The following is a 12,500-nucleotide window of genomic DNA, read 5'->3' as shown; positions in this document are numbered from 1 at the left end:
AACCCCGTTACGGACGGACGGCGGACGAATCGGAGCAGGCGGAGTTTCTGCTTTGTTACGCTCCGATCTCTATTAGCGTCGGAAACGAGACGATAAAAGGTGCAGAAGGGAAATGAAATATTATAAAAACATTCTAGAGAAAGACGCACAGCTCTGTAATTTAACGACATATTAACTGCCAAAGATCTCTTAGAGATCATGACTCTGGTCTGAAGACTAAAAGTCTAGGACTTTATGAGATTTAGCGATCGCCGATACTGCAATTCTACATCTGTATCGATTCGATTTCTATTCGATCTATCGGTCTAACACTTAACGATTGACGTTGACACGAAGCAGCTTTACAGAGGTATAGAAACAGAATAAAAATAATAAAGTTCGAAATTAAGGTATCGTTAACAAAATTTTCCCTAATGATCAGGCCTGAGGTGACGGTGATGAGGAAAAACTCCCTGAGATGATGATATGAGGAAGAAACCTTGAGAGGAACCAGACTCGGAAGTGAACCTCGTCCTCATTGGACAGGAAATAATGTCAATGTAAATAATGTCATTTCTACATCAGTTTATAGTCCAGTGGAATTGTGGAACTAACAGGTCAGAGTTCATTACTGAGTTCATTATAGACTTAACACTAATTCCTTAAGGCTGAAGTCTTCATGTTTCTGCAGGATCACGATTTCTCACACACTGAAATTCAATGCTGAATAAATAAATAAAATAATAAATGATGCACACATCAGATAAAAAGCTTAAATCTACAGATTAAACCCTTCCGCTGTAGAATTTACGGTTTCCATCTTTACCGATCGTCTCTTCTTAGGTTTCATGATCATCAGAAGGTTTCGATTCTACTTTCTGAGAGTTCTCTTAATTTGCAGAAGTATGTTTTTGTGTTTGTTTATAGAGTTTCCTCCTGTTTTTGTCGTGTTCATCACCTCCAATGTGAATCACGAAAAAAGGTTAGGCGTTAAAGACTTTGAGAAAATAATCTGAGAATTAAAGAATTCTGTTACAGCAGCTAGAAATGTTCTCACCACAGAAGGTGAGGTTGAAGTCTAGTGCTTCCTGTTTCTGATGTGTATAAAAGAAATACCCTTAAAATACACTTTGTACATAAACAAAGCCACTGAGAAAAAAAACAAGCAAACAAGAACGGAGTGTCTCCGTTGGTTATGATGATAATTCCATATAAAACATATCTGCAGACATTAAACCACAAACTTAAATATCTCACTACAGAAGCTCTGTACTATTACAATATTTAATTATGACTAAAACTAACACTAATACTGATAATGATTACACTATTACTGACACTAACACTATTACTAACACTAATACTGATAATGATTACACTATCACTGACACTAACAATATTACTAACACTATTACTGATAATGATTACACTATTACTGACACTAACAATATTACTAACATTATTACTGACACTAACAATATTACTAACACTAATACTGATAATGATTACACTATTATTGACACTAACAATATTACTAACACTATTACTGATAATGATTACACTATTACTGACACTAACAATATTACTAACACTATTACTGATAATGATTACACTATTACTGACACTAACAATATTACTAACATTATTACTGACACTAACACTATTACTGACACTAATACTGATAATGATTACACTATTACTGACACTAACAATATTACTAACACTATTACTGACACTAACACTATTACTGACACTAATACTGATAATGATTACACTATTACTGACACTAACAATATTACTAACACTATTACTGATAATGATTACACTATTACTGACACTAACAATATTACTGACACTAATACTGAATGATTACACTATTATTGACACTAACAATATCACTAACATTATTACTGACACTAACACTATTACTAACACTAATACTGATAATGATTACACTATTACTGACACTAACAATATTACTAACACTATTACTGAAAATTATTACACTATTACTGACACTAACAATATTACTAACACTAATACTGATAATGATTACACTATTACTGACACTAACACTATTACTAACACTAATACTGATAATTATTACACTATTACTGACACTAACAATATTACTAACACTATTACTGACACTAACACTATTACTGACACTAATACTGATAATGATTACACTATTACTGACAATAACAATATTACTAACACTATTACTGATAATGATTACACTATTACTGACACTAACAATATTACTGACACTAACACTATTACTGACACTAATACTGAATGATTACACTATTACTGACATTAACAATATTACTAACATTATTACTGACACTAACACTATTACTGACACTAATACTGATAATGATTACACTATTACTGACACTAACAATATTACTAACACTATTACTGACACTAACACTATTACTGACACTAATACTGATAATGATTACACTATTACTGACACTAACAATATTACTAACACTATTACTGACACTAACACTATTACTGACACTAATACTGATAATGATTACACTATTACTGACAATAACAATATTACTAACACTATTACTGATAATGATTACACTATTACTGACACTAACAATATTACTGACACTAACACTATTACTGACACTAATACTGAATGATTACACTATTACTGACACTAACAATATTACTAACATTATTACTGACACTAACACTATTACTAACACTAATACTGATAATGATTACACTATTACTGACACTAACAATATTACTAACACTATTACTGATAATGATTACACTATTACTGACACTAACAATATTACTAACATTATTACTGACACTAACACTATTACTAACACTAATACTGATAATGATTGCACTATTACTGACACTAACTATATTACTAACACTATTACTGACACTAACACTATTACTGACACTAATACTGATAATGATTACACTATTACTGACACTAACAATATTACTAACACTATTACTGATAATGATTACACTATTACTGACACTAACAATATTACTAACATTATTACTGATAATGATTACACTATTACTAACACTAATACTGATAATGATTGCACTATTACTGACACTAACTATATTACTAACACTATTACTGATAATGATTACACTATTGCTGACACTAACAATATTACTGACACTAACACTATTACTAACACTAATACTGATAATGATTACACTATTACTGACACTAACAATATTACTGACACTAACACTATTACTGACACTAATACTGAATGATTACACTATTACTGACACTAACAATATCACTAACATTATTACTGGCACTAACACTATTACTAACACTATTACTGATAATGATTACACTATTACTGACACTAACAATATTACTAACACTATTACTGAAAATTATTACACTATTACTGACACTAACAATATTACTAACACTATTACTGATAATGATTACACTATTACTGACACTAACAATATTACTAACACTATTACTGACACTAAAACTATTACTAACACTAATACTGATAATGATTACACTATTACTGACACTAACACTATTACTAACACTAATACTGATAATGATTACACTATTACTGATACTAACAATATTACTAACACTATTACTGACACTAACACTATTACTGACACTAACACTATTACTAACACTGATAATGATTACACTATTACTGACACTAACAATATTACTAACACTATTACTGACATTAACACTATTACTGACACTAATACTGATAATGATTACACTATTACTGACAATAACAATATTACTAACACTATTACTGATAATGATTACACTATTACTGACACTAACAATATTACTGACACTAACACTATTACTGACACTAATACTGAATGATTACACTATTACTGACACTAACAATATCACTAACATTATTACTGGCACTAACACTATTACTAACACTAATACTGATAATGATTACACTATTACTGACACTAACAATATTACTAACACTATTACTGAAAATTATTACACTATTACTGACACTAACAATATTACTAACACTATTACTGATAATGATTACACTATTACTGACACTAACAATATTACTAACACTATAACTGACACTAACACTATTACTAACACTAATACTGATAATGATTACACTATTACTGACACTAACACTATTACTAACACTAATACTGATAATGATTACACTATTACTGACACTAACACTATTACTGACACTAACACTATTACTAACACTAACACTGATAATGATTACACTATTACTGACACTAAGACTATTACTGACACTAACACTATTACTAACACTAACACTGATAATGATTACACTATTACTGACACTAACACTATTACTAACACTAACACTAACACTAACTAACGATTACTAACACTTACAATATTACTAGTACTAATGCTAACACTAACACTATTACTAACTGATGATATTACTAATACTAACGCTAACGCTAACACTATCACTAAAACTATTACTAACACTAACACTGATGATATTACTAATACTAATGCTAACACTATTGCTAACACCAACACTGATGATATTACTAACACTATCACTATCACTAACACTAACACTATCCCGTGACCTGAAACTGAAATAGTGCTGTTATGGAAAATTCTAAAATATATAGCTAACAACTTTTGACCAGTCAGATTTAAGAATTAGCGATAGGCGAAGGACGATCAGCACTGATATTGTGTAAGACGTAGATCAAAGCTCAGCTCGTGTACGAATCTTGTCTGATCTGGTGTATTCACCATGAAAAGTGCGAATACAGACTCGGAGGGGCTCCAACATGTACATTTTCAAGAGACTTTAATTATGGCAAAGCAACAAAGAAGTGAAGGAAAGATGCGTTTGACTGCTGCTTTGTCTCGTGATGGAGTTTAAAGGAGACAAGACAAACCTTTTCAGCCTCTCCGTGTAGGCACTCATTATGCAAATTCACATAGTTTTCCATTATTTCCTGTTTGAAAAATGCAGAAATCTGCCTGACTGTCACCTCGCTACGCTTTATGTCACCTGTGTGGGCTGCATATGTTTATGCAAATCCAGCTACTGTATTTGAATAGATTTCCATCTCAGGAGCTTATTATTAAAATACGCAATATGTTGTTGGAGCACTTTGTGCCGTACCCACAGCTTCGCTTTCCCCTCATGTATATTTTACTCCGTGGCCTTTGCGAGTTGTTTAACTGCAGGCTAAAGTGGACAGGGAAGTTTGTTAGAGTGACAAGACAGGCAGCGCGACACTACGCTGTAGTTAATAGGTAAGAAAATCGCTTACACAAACAAGACGAATCTCCTCGTAAAGTGGAGAACAAACGAGCTACAGAAAATGCAAATCTGCTCTTTTCACAGTCGCTTTTCACAGACAAGAAGCGTGACGCTTATGGACTTAAGAAATGATCAGAATTAATAAGGTAAATAATATGTAAACTTATAGAGGAGGCTCCAAATAAGAAAACCTTTCATCAAACTTCATCAATCTGTAGTTCTACAAAAGTGCACCACGAAATGATCCGATACTGCGTACATTGAAACGCAGAGTTTATAGAGATATTTCTTTGGGATTTAAAGCATAATGCAACACGGTGATACAGAAGTAAACACAAGCCCGAAGTTTGACAGCTGGTCTGTTTGAGTGTACATATGAGGAAGGGAACGAGCTGAACGGACTAAAGAATTAAATCGCAGCTGGATCGCATTAGGTAGGAAACAAACAAACAAACAAACAAACAAACAAAGGCTAGCTAGTCGCATGGGACAGTGGGTCATGCAGAAAATACTAGAAAAGAGTTTACAATAAAAATAGCCTTCAGCATCGTTAGAAGTTACATTTGGTCATAGTGAAAACTAACGTGTGTGTGTGTGTGTGTGTGTGTGTGTGTGTGTTCTCACCGTGTAAAATCCTCCTCGTCCTCTCTTTTCTGACGCAACTGTCGGGGTTGAGTCATGTTGGACCAGTTGGGTAGAGACTGCAGCAGACGACTGATGTCCTCGTCTTTGGCCCAGGAGGCACTGATGGTCAGCTTTTCCTCACACTGTACTATACTCCTGCAACACACACGCACACACACACGCTGATTACACACTCGTTACACAAACAGCACATCAATAACAACACTACACAGAATCAGATACATCAAAGCCACTTTATCACTTTATATTTCTACTATATAACTTTTTAAAAGTAATCATTATGAAACTTGAAGTTGTCATGACATCTTTATGACTTTTCTGACTCTGAAGCGAATCAAATAGATTTAGAAAAGTATCTATATATATATATAAAAAAAAATAAAACACAGATAACCTGAAACATTTAGAAAAATAAATATTAATTTTAGCACAAAATGTTGTGTAATTAAATTATCTAAAGCTAAAGCTAAATTAACACGAGGCTTAATAATCCGTTAATAATCAGTCGAAACAGATGGGAATCCTATTAATAATCCTTTAAAGAGAAGAACAAGAGTCATGAAACTCTTTAGGGCTTTTCATAGCAGTCGCTTTTGCATCGTGGTACCGAAGCGACTGCGGTGTTAGTTCCTCAGGTAGTTGCTTAGCAACAGACACTCGATCAGAAACTGCACACTGTCGCAGAAACCTTATGTGCTGTGTAATGGTGAAGGAAAGCACGTCATTTTTAGGAGTGTTTCACGACCCGAGTGAAAAATAAGTGGACGATGGATATAAATAACTGGTCGACTACATGACAAACTTAAGATGATAAAGCTGTGAAAGATAACGATACCTGCTCAAGTGCAGGATGATAGACATGACCTTTTTTTTTTTCCATCGATGACGTGAAAGTGTGAGATGAACCGTTATTTACACTCACACGTTACACTTATTTTTTCTTTCATATAAAGCCGATTGCATTTAAAAACGCTCAGAACTTGAGCCTTAAGTGTAATCAAGAAGGTACAGGAAGAATAGATTGATCGAGTTTAGAAAATGTTAAAAGTACAGCAAGTTCAACCCACAATTCTTTGCTGCACAAGAAGAATGAAGGTTGAGATTGTGTATTATTGTGTATTACCTGTAGGCGGTGTTGCAGATCTCCTTGTACTCTTTGAGCTTGTCACAGATCATCTCCAGGAATTGGTTAGAGTAAGTACTGAGGTCCTGCATGAGACTCATCAGATCCTGGATGGACTTCTCAACAATGATGGTGCTCTGGAAAAACACAAACGCACTCAATTAGCTTTGCGTCCTCAACTAATTAAACCTTCCACTGAAGTACCAGAGCTGCATTTGTTTACTCTTGGGTGGGTGAAGCTACAAAGAATGCATACCTCTGATTGCTCAAATATAAGAGTCACTAATGCCCCTTTTCCACCGAGGCAGTTTGAGTGCTGGTTCGGAGCCTAATGTAAAACCAGTTCTTTCTTTTTCGACAGCCAAAGCACCGGCTCTGAACCAGGAAAAGTGGTTCTTAAGTAGCACCAAAATGTTGCTGGTCTAGACTTAAGAACCGCTTTTGTCAGGGGCTGTGGGCGGGGCTACTGTTAGATCATTAGATAAAGTACCTTAAGTATACTAATGTTTAATACACTTTTACTTTACCACAATATGATCAATTATCAGCACACGTGATAGTAATTAGCTACATGCTAATGCTAACTTTTTTCTGTGTTAATGATAAAATAATGTTAAGTACTTTCTCGATTACAACCTCCGTTTGTACAGATTACATGGAGCTGCACGTACACGTTGGATTCGCCACGTTTGGATGCCAATGTAGGTTCACAAAGCCATGAGCATTAACAGTAAAGCAACATCCGCCATTGTTGATGTTGTGTTTGTGTTTGTCGCTGCTGCGCTAACGTTGCTGTGTAACGTGACACGTATACAGTGACGTCAGACTCGGCTCTGTGATGCTCTCTAACCGATGGAAAGGCAAACCGGTTCTTAGAAGGTTCGCCAGTGGAACCAACTTTGAACCAGCACCAGCACTAGCTCTGAACCAGCACCCGGTTCTTTTTGGTTGAAAAGGGCTACACGAGTCAACAATTGTCAACTGTTTCAGAGACGAAATCAACATTTTACCACAATAACTATTGTTTAGCGTTATGTCACCTTGTTATCAATTTTACATTCTTACACATGATCTAAGGCTTCTTAGAAATTGTGTTTGTTCCCTACATAATGCATAGCAGAATCAGAATTCGAATATTTGGGAACGCCGGTTCCACAAGAATAAAGTCGGTTCTGTTAGTGACGTCAGATCAGATGAAGTGGTGCCAGTGAAAAAAGGCCAATCAAGACCAAACCATCAATACCAAAATCCGCCCTTTCCAGAGACCGATTGTGCTGATTCTCTTGTACGGATCAGAAACGTGTGCTTTGCTCAAACAGGAGATAAACAGCCCTGATGCGATTTCTGTGATGTCTCAGATCTTGAGTACATCTCTCAGTAATTGACTTCGCAACGAGAAAGTCCGGACAAGATGCGGCTACCAGCCGACAATAAGAGAGATGACTCAAGTGCGACGTTAGCTTGGAAACATCTGCTGAATAAACACCACATGGATACCGTATCAGCTTCTCTGGTGACGACGACCAGCGGACTGGAAGGTGCAAAAGATCTGTGCCAAAGAAGTTATGGTCTAAGATTTCCAAGGAGACCTGAAAAACCACTGACAACATTGTCACAGCCAAGGATCATAAAACACGGAAGAGGCATCATGACAAAACTTCAAAATCTAACTGCACCCACAGAAGTGCGACGGATCCGGAGGCGACTTCACGGGTGTCACCAGCTGGAAACCTATAAAGGGCAGGAGATTTAGTGTGTTTTAATAGCTCACCCTTTGAGGAAACAGACTTCGCTTATTTTTATTGGGTACTAGACGAGCACTAGACCTGGATATGAATTTACTTTTTTATACATTTACGGCTTTTGGCGGCCCCCTTATGCTTTTAAGTCTCAATCAATGAATAACACTGGTTCACTAGGTTACAAATGTAGGATACCATCATCCTAGGCCTGTGGTAGCCTAATGGTTAAGGTGTTGGGCTACCAATCGGAAGGTTGTGAGTTCAATCCCAGGTCCACCAAGCTGCCACTGTTGGGCCCCTGAGCAAGGCCCTTAACCCTCAATTGCTCAGCTGTATAAAAATGAGATAATGTAAGTCGCTCTGGATAAAGGCGTCTGCCAAATGCTGTAAATGTAAACCTAAAACTCTGTTTAGGGTGTTTTTTTTGTTTGTTTTTTGTTTTTCTTAAATATACACATACAACAAATAGGGGAAAAGTGGTATTTCAAGTGTTTTAGGGAGCGTTGGGTCTTCACCCGTCATTTGAAGACAGCCAGTGACTCAGCTGTTTTGAAATCTAGAGGTAGGTCAATCCACCACCTCGGTACCAGAGAGAAGTCTTGCTGTATACTGTATGTACCTTTTACTCTGAGAGATGATGAGACCAGTCGAGCAGTGCTGGCGAGATGCGATGTGAGGAGTGATGAGAGCTTTGAGGTGAGAGGGAGCTGGTCCACTTTTGGCTTTGTAGGCAAGCATCAGTGTTTTGAATCTGACGTGTTCAGCTACCGGAAGCGAGTGAAGGAGCTCAGCAGCCGGGTGGTGTGGAGAACTTCGGCAGGTTGAAAACAAGTCATTCAGCTGCATTTTGAATCATTTGCAGAGGACAAATTGTGTCCATAAATAGACCTGCCAGCAGTGAGATGCAGTAGTCCAGTCTCGATATGACAAAAAGACAGAACAAGTACCAGCGTATATGAATAGCGCTGGGTTCGGATTAGATTCCGAGCCATCTTGGGTCACACTGACTCATGGATTTATCCATGAGTCAGTGTGACCCAAGATGTCCCAGAAGGGGACATGCCGGAGAGCGGGATTCTAAATCATTAAAGTGTACAGGTGTAGAAGATTAAAAACAAACAGTGTAGGTGTTGAAGGTATGTTCAGTTCGAGCAGATTGTGAAACAAGTTCTGGCATGAGGATTTCGAGAACAGATCCGGGTGAGAGTATCCGCCGAAGCACAGTCGAGACGTGGAAATAAACTATTTTTGAGAATCGCTGATGCATCCATAAAGAACTATTACATCCCAGATATGGGAAAGCTTAATAAATTCTACTCTTCAAAGCATTTCACGGCAATTTTCTCTGCACTGCTCAGGACGTATTGATTTCCATCGGTATTGTGTGCGATGTATTGGCTGAAGCCTTTTGGCTAACTGAAGCTGGCTGTATCGTTTCCAAAAAAAGGAAGCATTGTGAATGACAGCTCAGTCATTTTCTATAGATGGGGTTGCCTGTCAGTCAGCTCATACTCGATGTGCAAAGGCTTCGAGTGCTCTATAAATGGAACACAATCAGACCTCGCATTCACCTTCCGGAGCCTGATGCCATTGCTGGAGTGGCCGTCATTGATATGCGAGCATGGATGTGTGTGAGGTGGCGGGAAATTGACATAAAATGCATCAATTGCGTGAGAGCACGAGGACGAGGATGGAGGTTGTTACAGATTAGCTATTAGGGAGTAATGGACAAAAATAAAATTGTGCATGTTGAATCTATGGATCCAACCATCCATCCATCCATCCATCCATCATTCTATCCATCCCATTAGGTCCATTCTATGTCCAACCTTTCTATCGCTTGTTCCTGAATATACTCCCACTGCTGGAGCATCGAGTGCCATTTTGGCACAGTGTAATGGATCACAGCCAAGACTGAAGCGTCGCACATGGAAGGATGACACGCACTCTGTTGTTGTTAGCGCTGCATGTATCGTAAACGACACGAAGAATTAAAGAGGCGCTGTCGTAGTGACCGAAAGTTTTCGAGCCCTCCAGGTCAAGACACTTATAGTACGCCCCGACCAGCAGGGGGAAGCAGCGTCCTTAGTAAGACAATACTTAATCTCGGATATGTTCTACATATCAATGTGCTTCTGCTAGCAGCTCTGAGGAGTACAGGGAGAGGGCTAATGATCCGTGACTGCAGCTGAACACAGGGTTTTGTGTCAGCCTGTGACAGCGGGGGGACGACTGACAGGCAACTCTGTGGCCTTGCTGGAACAACTCCATCATCTTCACATAGTTCTGCAAAGTGTGTGCGTGTGTGTGTGATATCTCAACTTTAAAATAATCAAGAAGATTGCTTGGTCAGCTTAATCAGCACCATTTAATATATCTCTCTCTTTTTTGCAAGGAACGGAAGCCCGAAGCGCAATTATTCCAGTAACAAATGCTTCGGTGCTCTGCGCCACTTGTCTAATTCTGCTCATTTAACACAGCCATTCGTCTCAGCTCAGGAAATCGTTAAAAAGTAATCAAGCCGTGGAGAGAAGGGAGAAGAGGGAAGAGCCTGAGAAGAAAGAGCCAAAGCAATAGACAGATGGAGGAGAGAAAGCAAACCATCGCCGGCCCATTTGTCCTGCGGCCAAGGAAATATTTTTGTCGTGTCTAAAACGGCATGCCGGGACGTCAGACGATGAGAGATGCCGAAGAGAAAGAGGAGCACTTGCAGGCTGTCATCACTCCTTTCTTTCCTCTGACACGTTACGTACGTGTTCCCAAATAGACAACACTTAAAGCAACTTCACTACGGCATTACGCCTGGACGCACAGCTGCGCTCTAGGCTTATGCGTATTACGGCTTCCTGGTCTGGGTAAATTTATTCATTAACACACACGACCCGAGACGAGCGTTTTTAAGAAATCTGATCCATATGTCTCCCTTTAAGCCACATCAAACGACTGCGTGCTGCGTCTCGCTCCGTCCCTCCGTCCTTGCCGCATCAGGGTTTGTGATGTGTTTGTGATGACAGTTTGCGACGTGCAAACAAACCAGTCGTTTACAAACTGATCGTGTAAACCTACTGCGTAGATGCTACGAAACTCTTACACGGTTTCTCTGGTGTGTGTATCAGATTTGCTTGTACGCGAGTTTGCTTTTCCCACATGAGCAGTGTGTGTCCTTTACATACCGCAGCGCAACTTGAATTCTTCGTTCTGATTGGTCACAAGGTTTTGATTCGTTATCCGGTTCGACGACGGTAATCTGTAACACGTCGTCGTTGCTATAGTAACAGCTCGTGAAGAGAAACGTATACTGGGGACACTCCGTGTAAACAATTGTCTATAGCTGCTATAGTATCAGTGATAAGAAGAACTAAGTGTGTGTGTGTGTGTGTGTGTGTGTGTGTGTGTGTGTGAGATCACAGCCAAATAAGAGGAATATAACACAGACTATTTGGAATATACCAGGGTGGTATCAGTATACAACATCACTCTCACACTTCCTTACTTCACAGGGGCTTTAAATACCCACTTCTGTCCACTTCTACCCCACTGACTGGTGCAGTTAGGTTTTCCTTAGGAACAAAGCAGCTGTTCATTTTGCAGATGACAGATTCAGGTCAGGGCTCGTCCTTTTGTAACAGAGATGTCAGTGAACACTGAGCAGTACGTGGCACATCAGCAGTGGTACATGGTCTCAGAAAAGTCAGGAAG

The 12,500-nt window shown here is 38.1% G+C and overlaps 1 protein-coding gene across 1 annotated transcript in view; it reads right to left on the bottom strand.

The window, feature by feature from the left end:
* Positions 1–12,500, bottom strand: part of exoc4 (exocyst complex component 4) — a 160,910-nt gene that overhangs the window by 30,591 nt on the left and 117,819 nt on the right. The window contains exons 12-13 of the mRNA XM_060889656.1: positions 7,060–7,196; positions 5,916–6,071 (exon numbers count right to left, since the gene is read on the bottom strand). Of these exons, the coding sequence (XP_060745639.1) occupies positions 5,916–6,071; positions 7,060–7,196 (293 nt within the window). The remainder of the gene's footprint in view (positions 1–5,915; positions 6,072–7,059; positions 7,197–12,500) is intronic.

Source organism: Tachysurus vachellii, chromosome 16 (assembly GCF_030014155.1).
Source record: "Tachysurus vachellii isolate PV-2020 chromosome 16, HZAU_Pvac_v1, whole genome shotgun sequence".
NCBI lineage: Eukaryota > Metazoa > Chordata > Actinopteri > Siluriformes > Bagridae > Tachysurus > Tachysurus vachellii.
The sequence above is the reverse complement of the archived record's forward strand: the minus strand, read 5'-3'. Positions and strand labels throughout refer to the sequence as shown.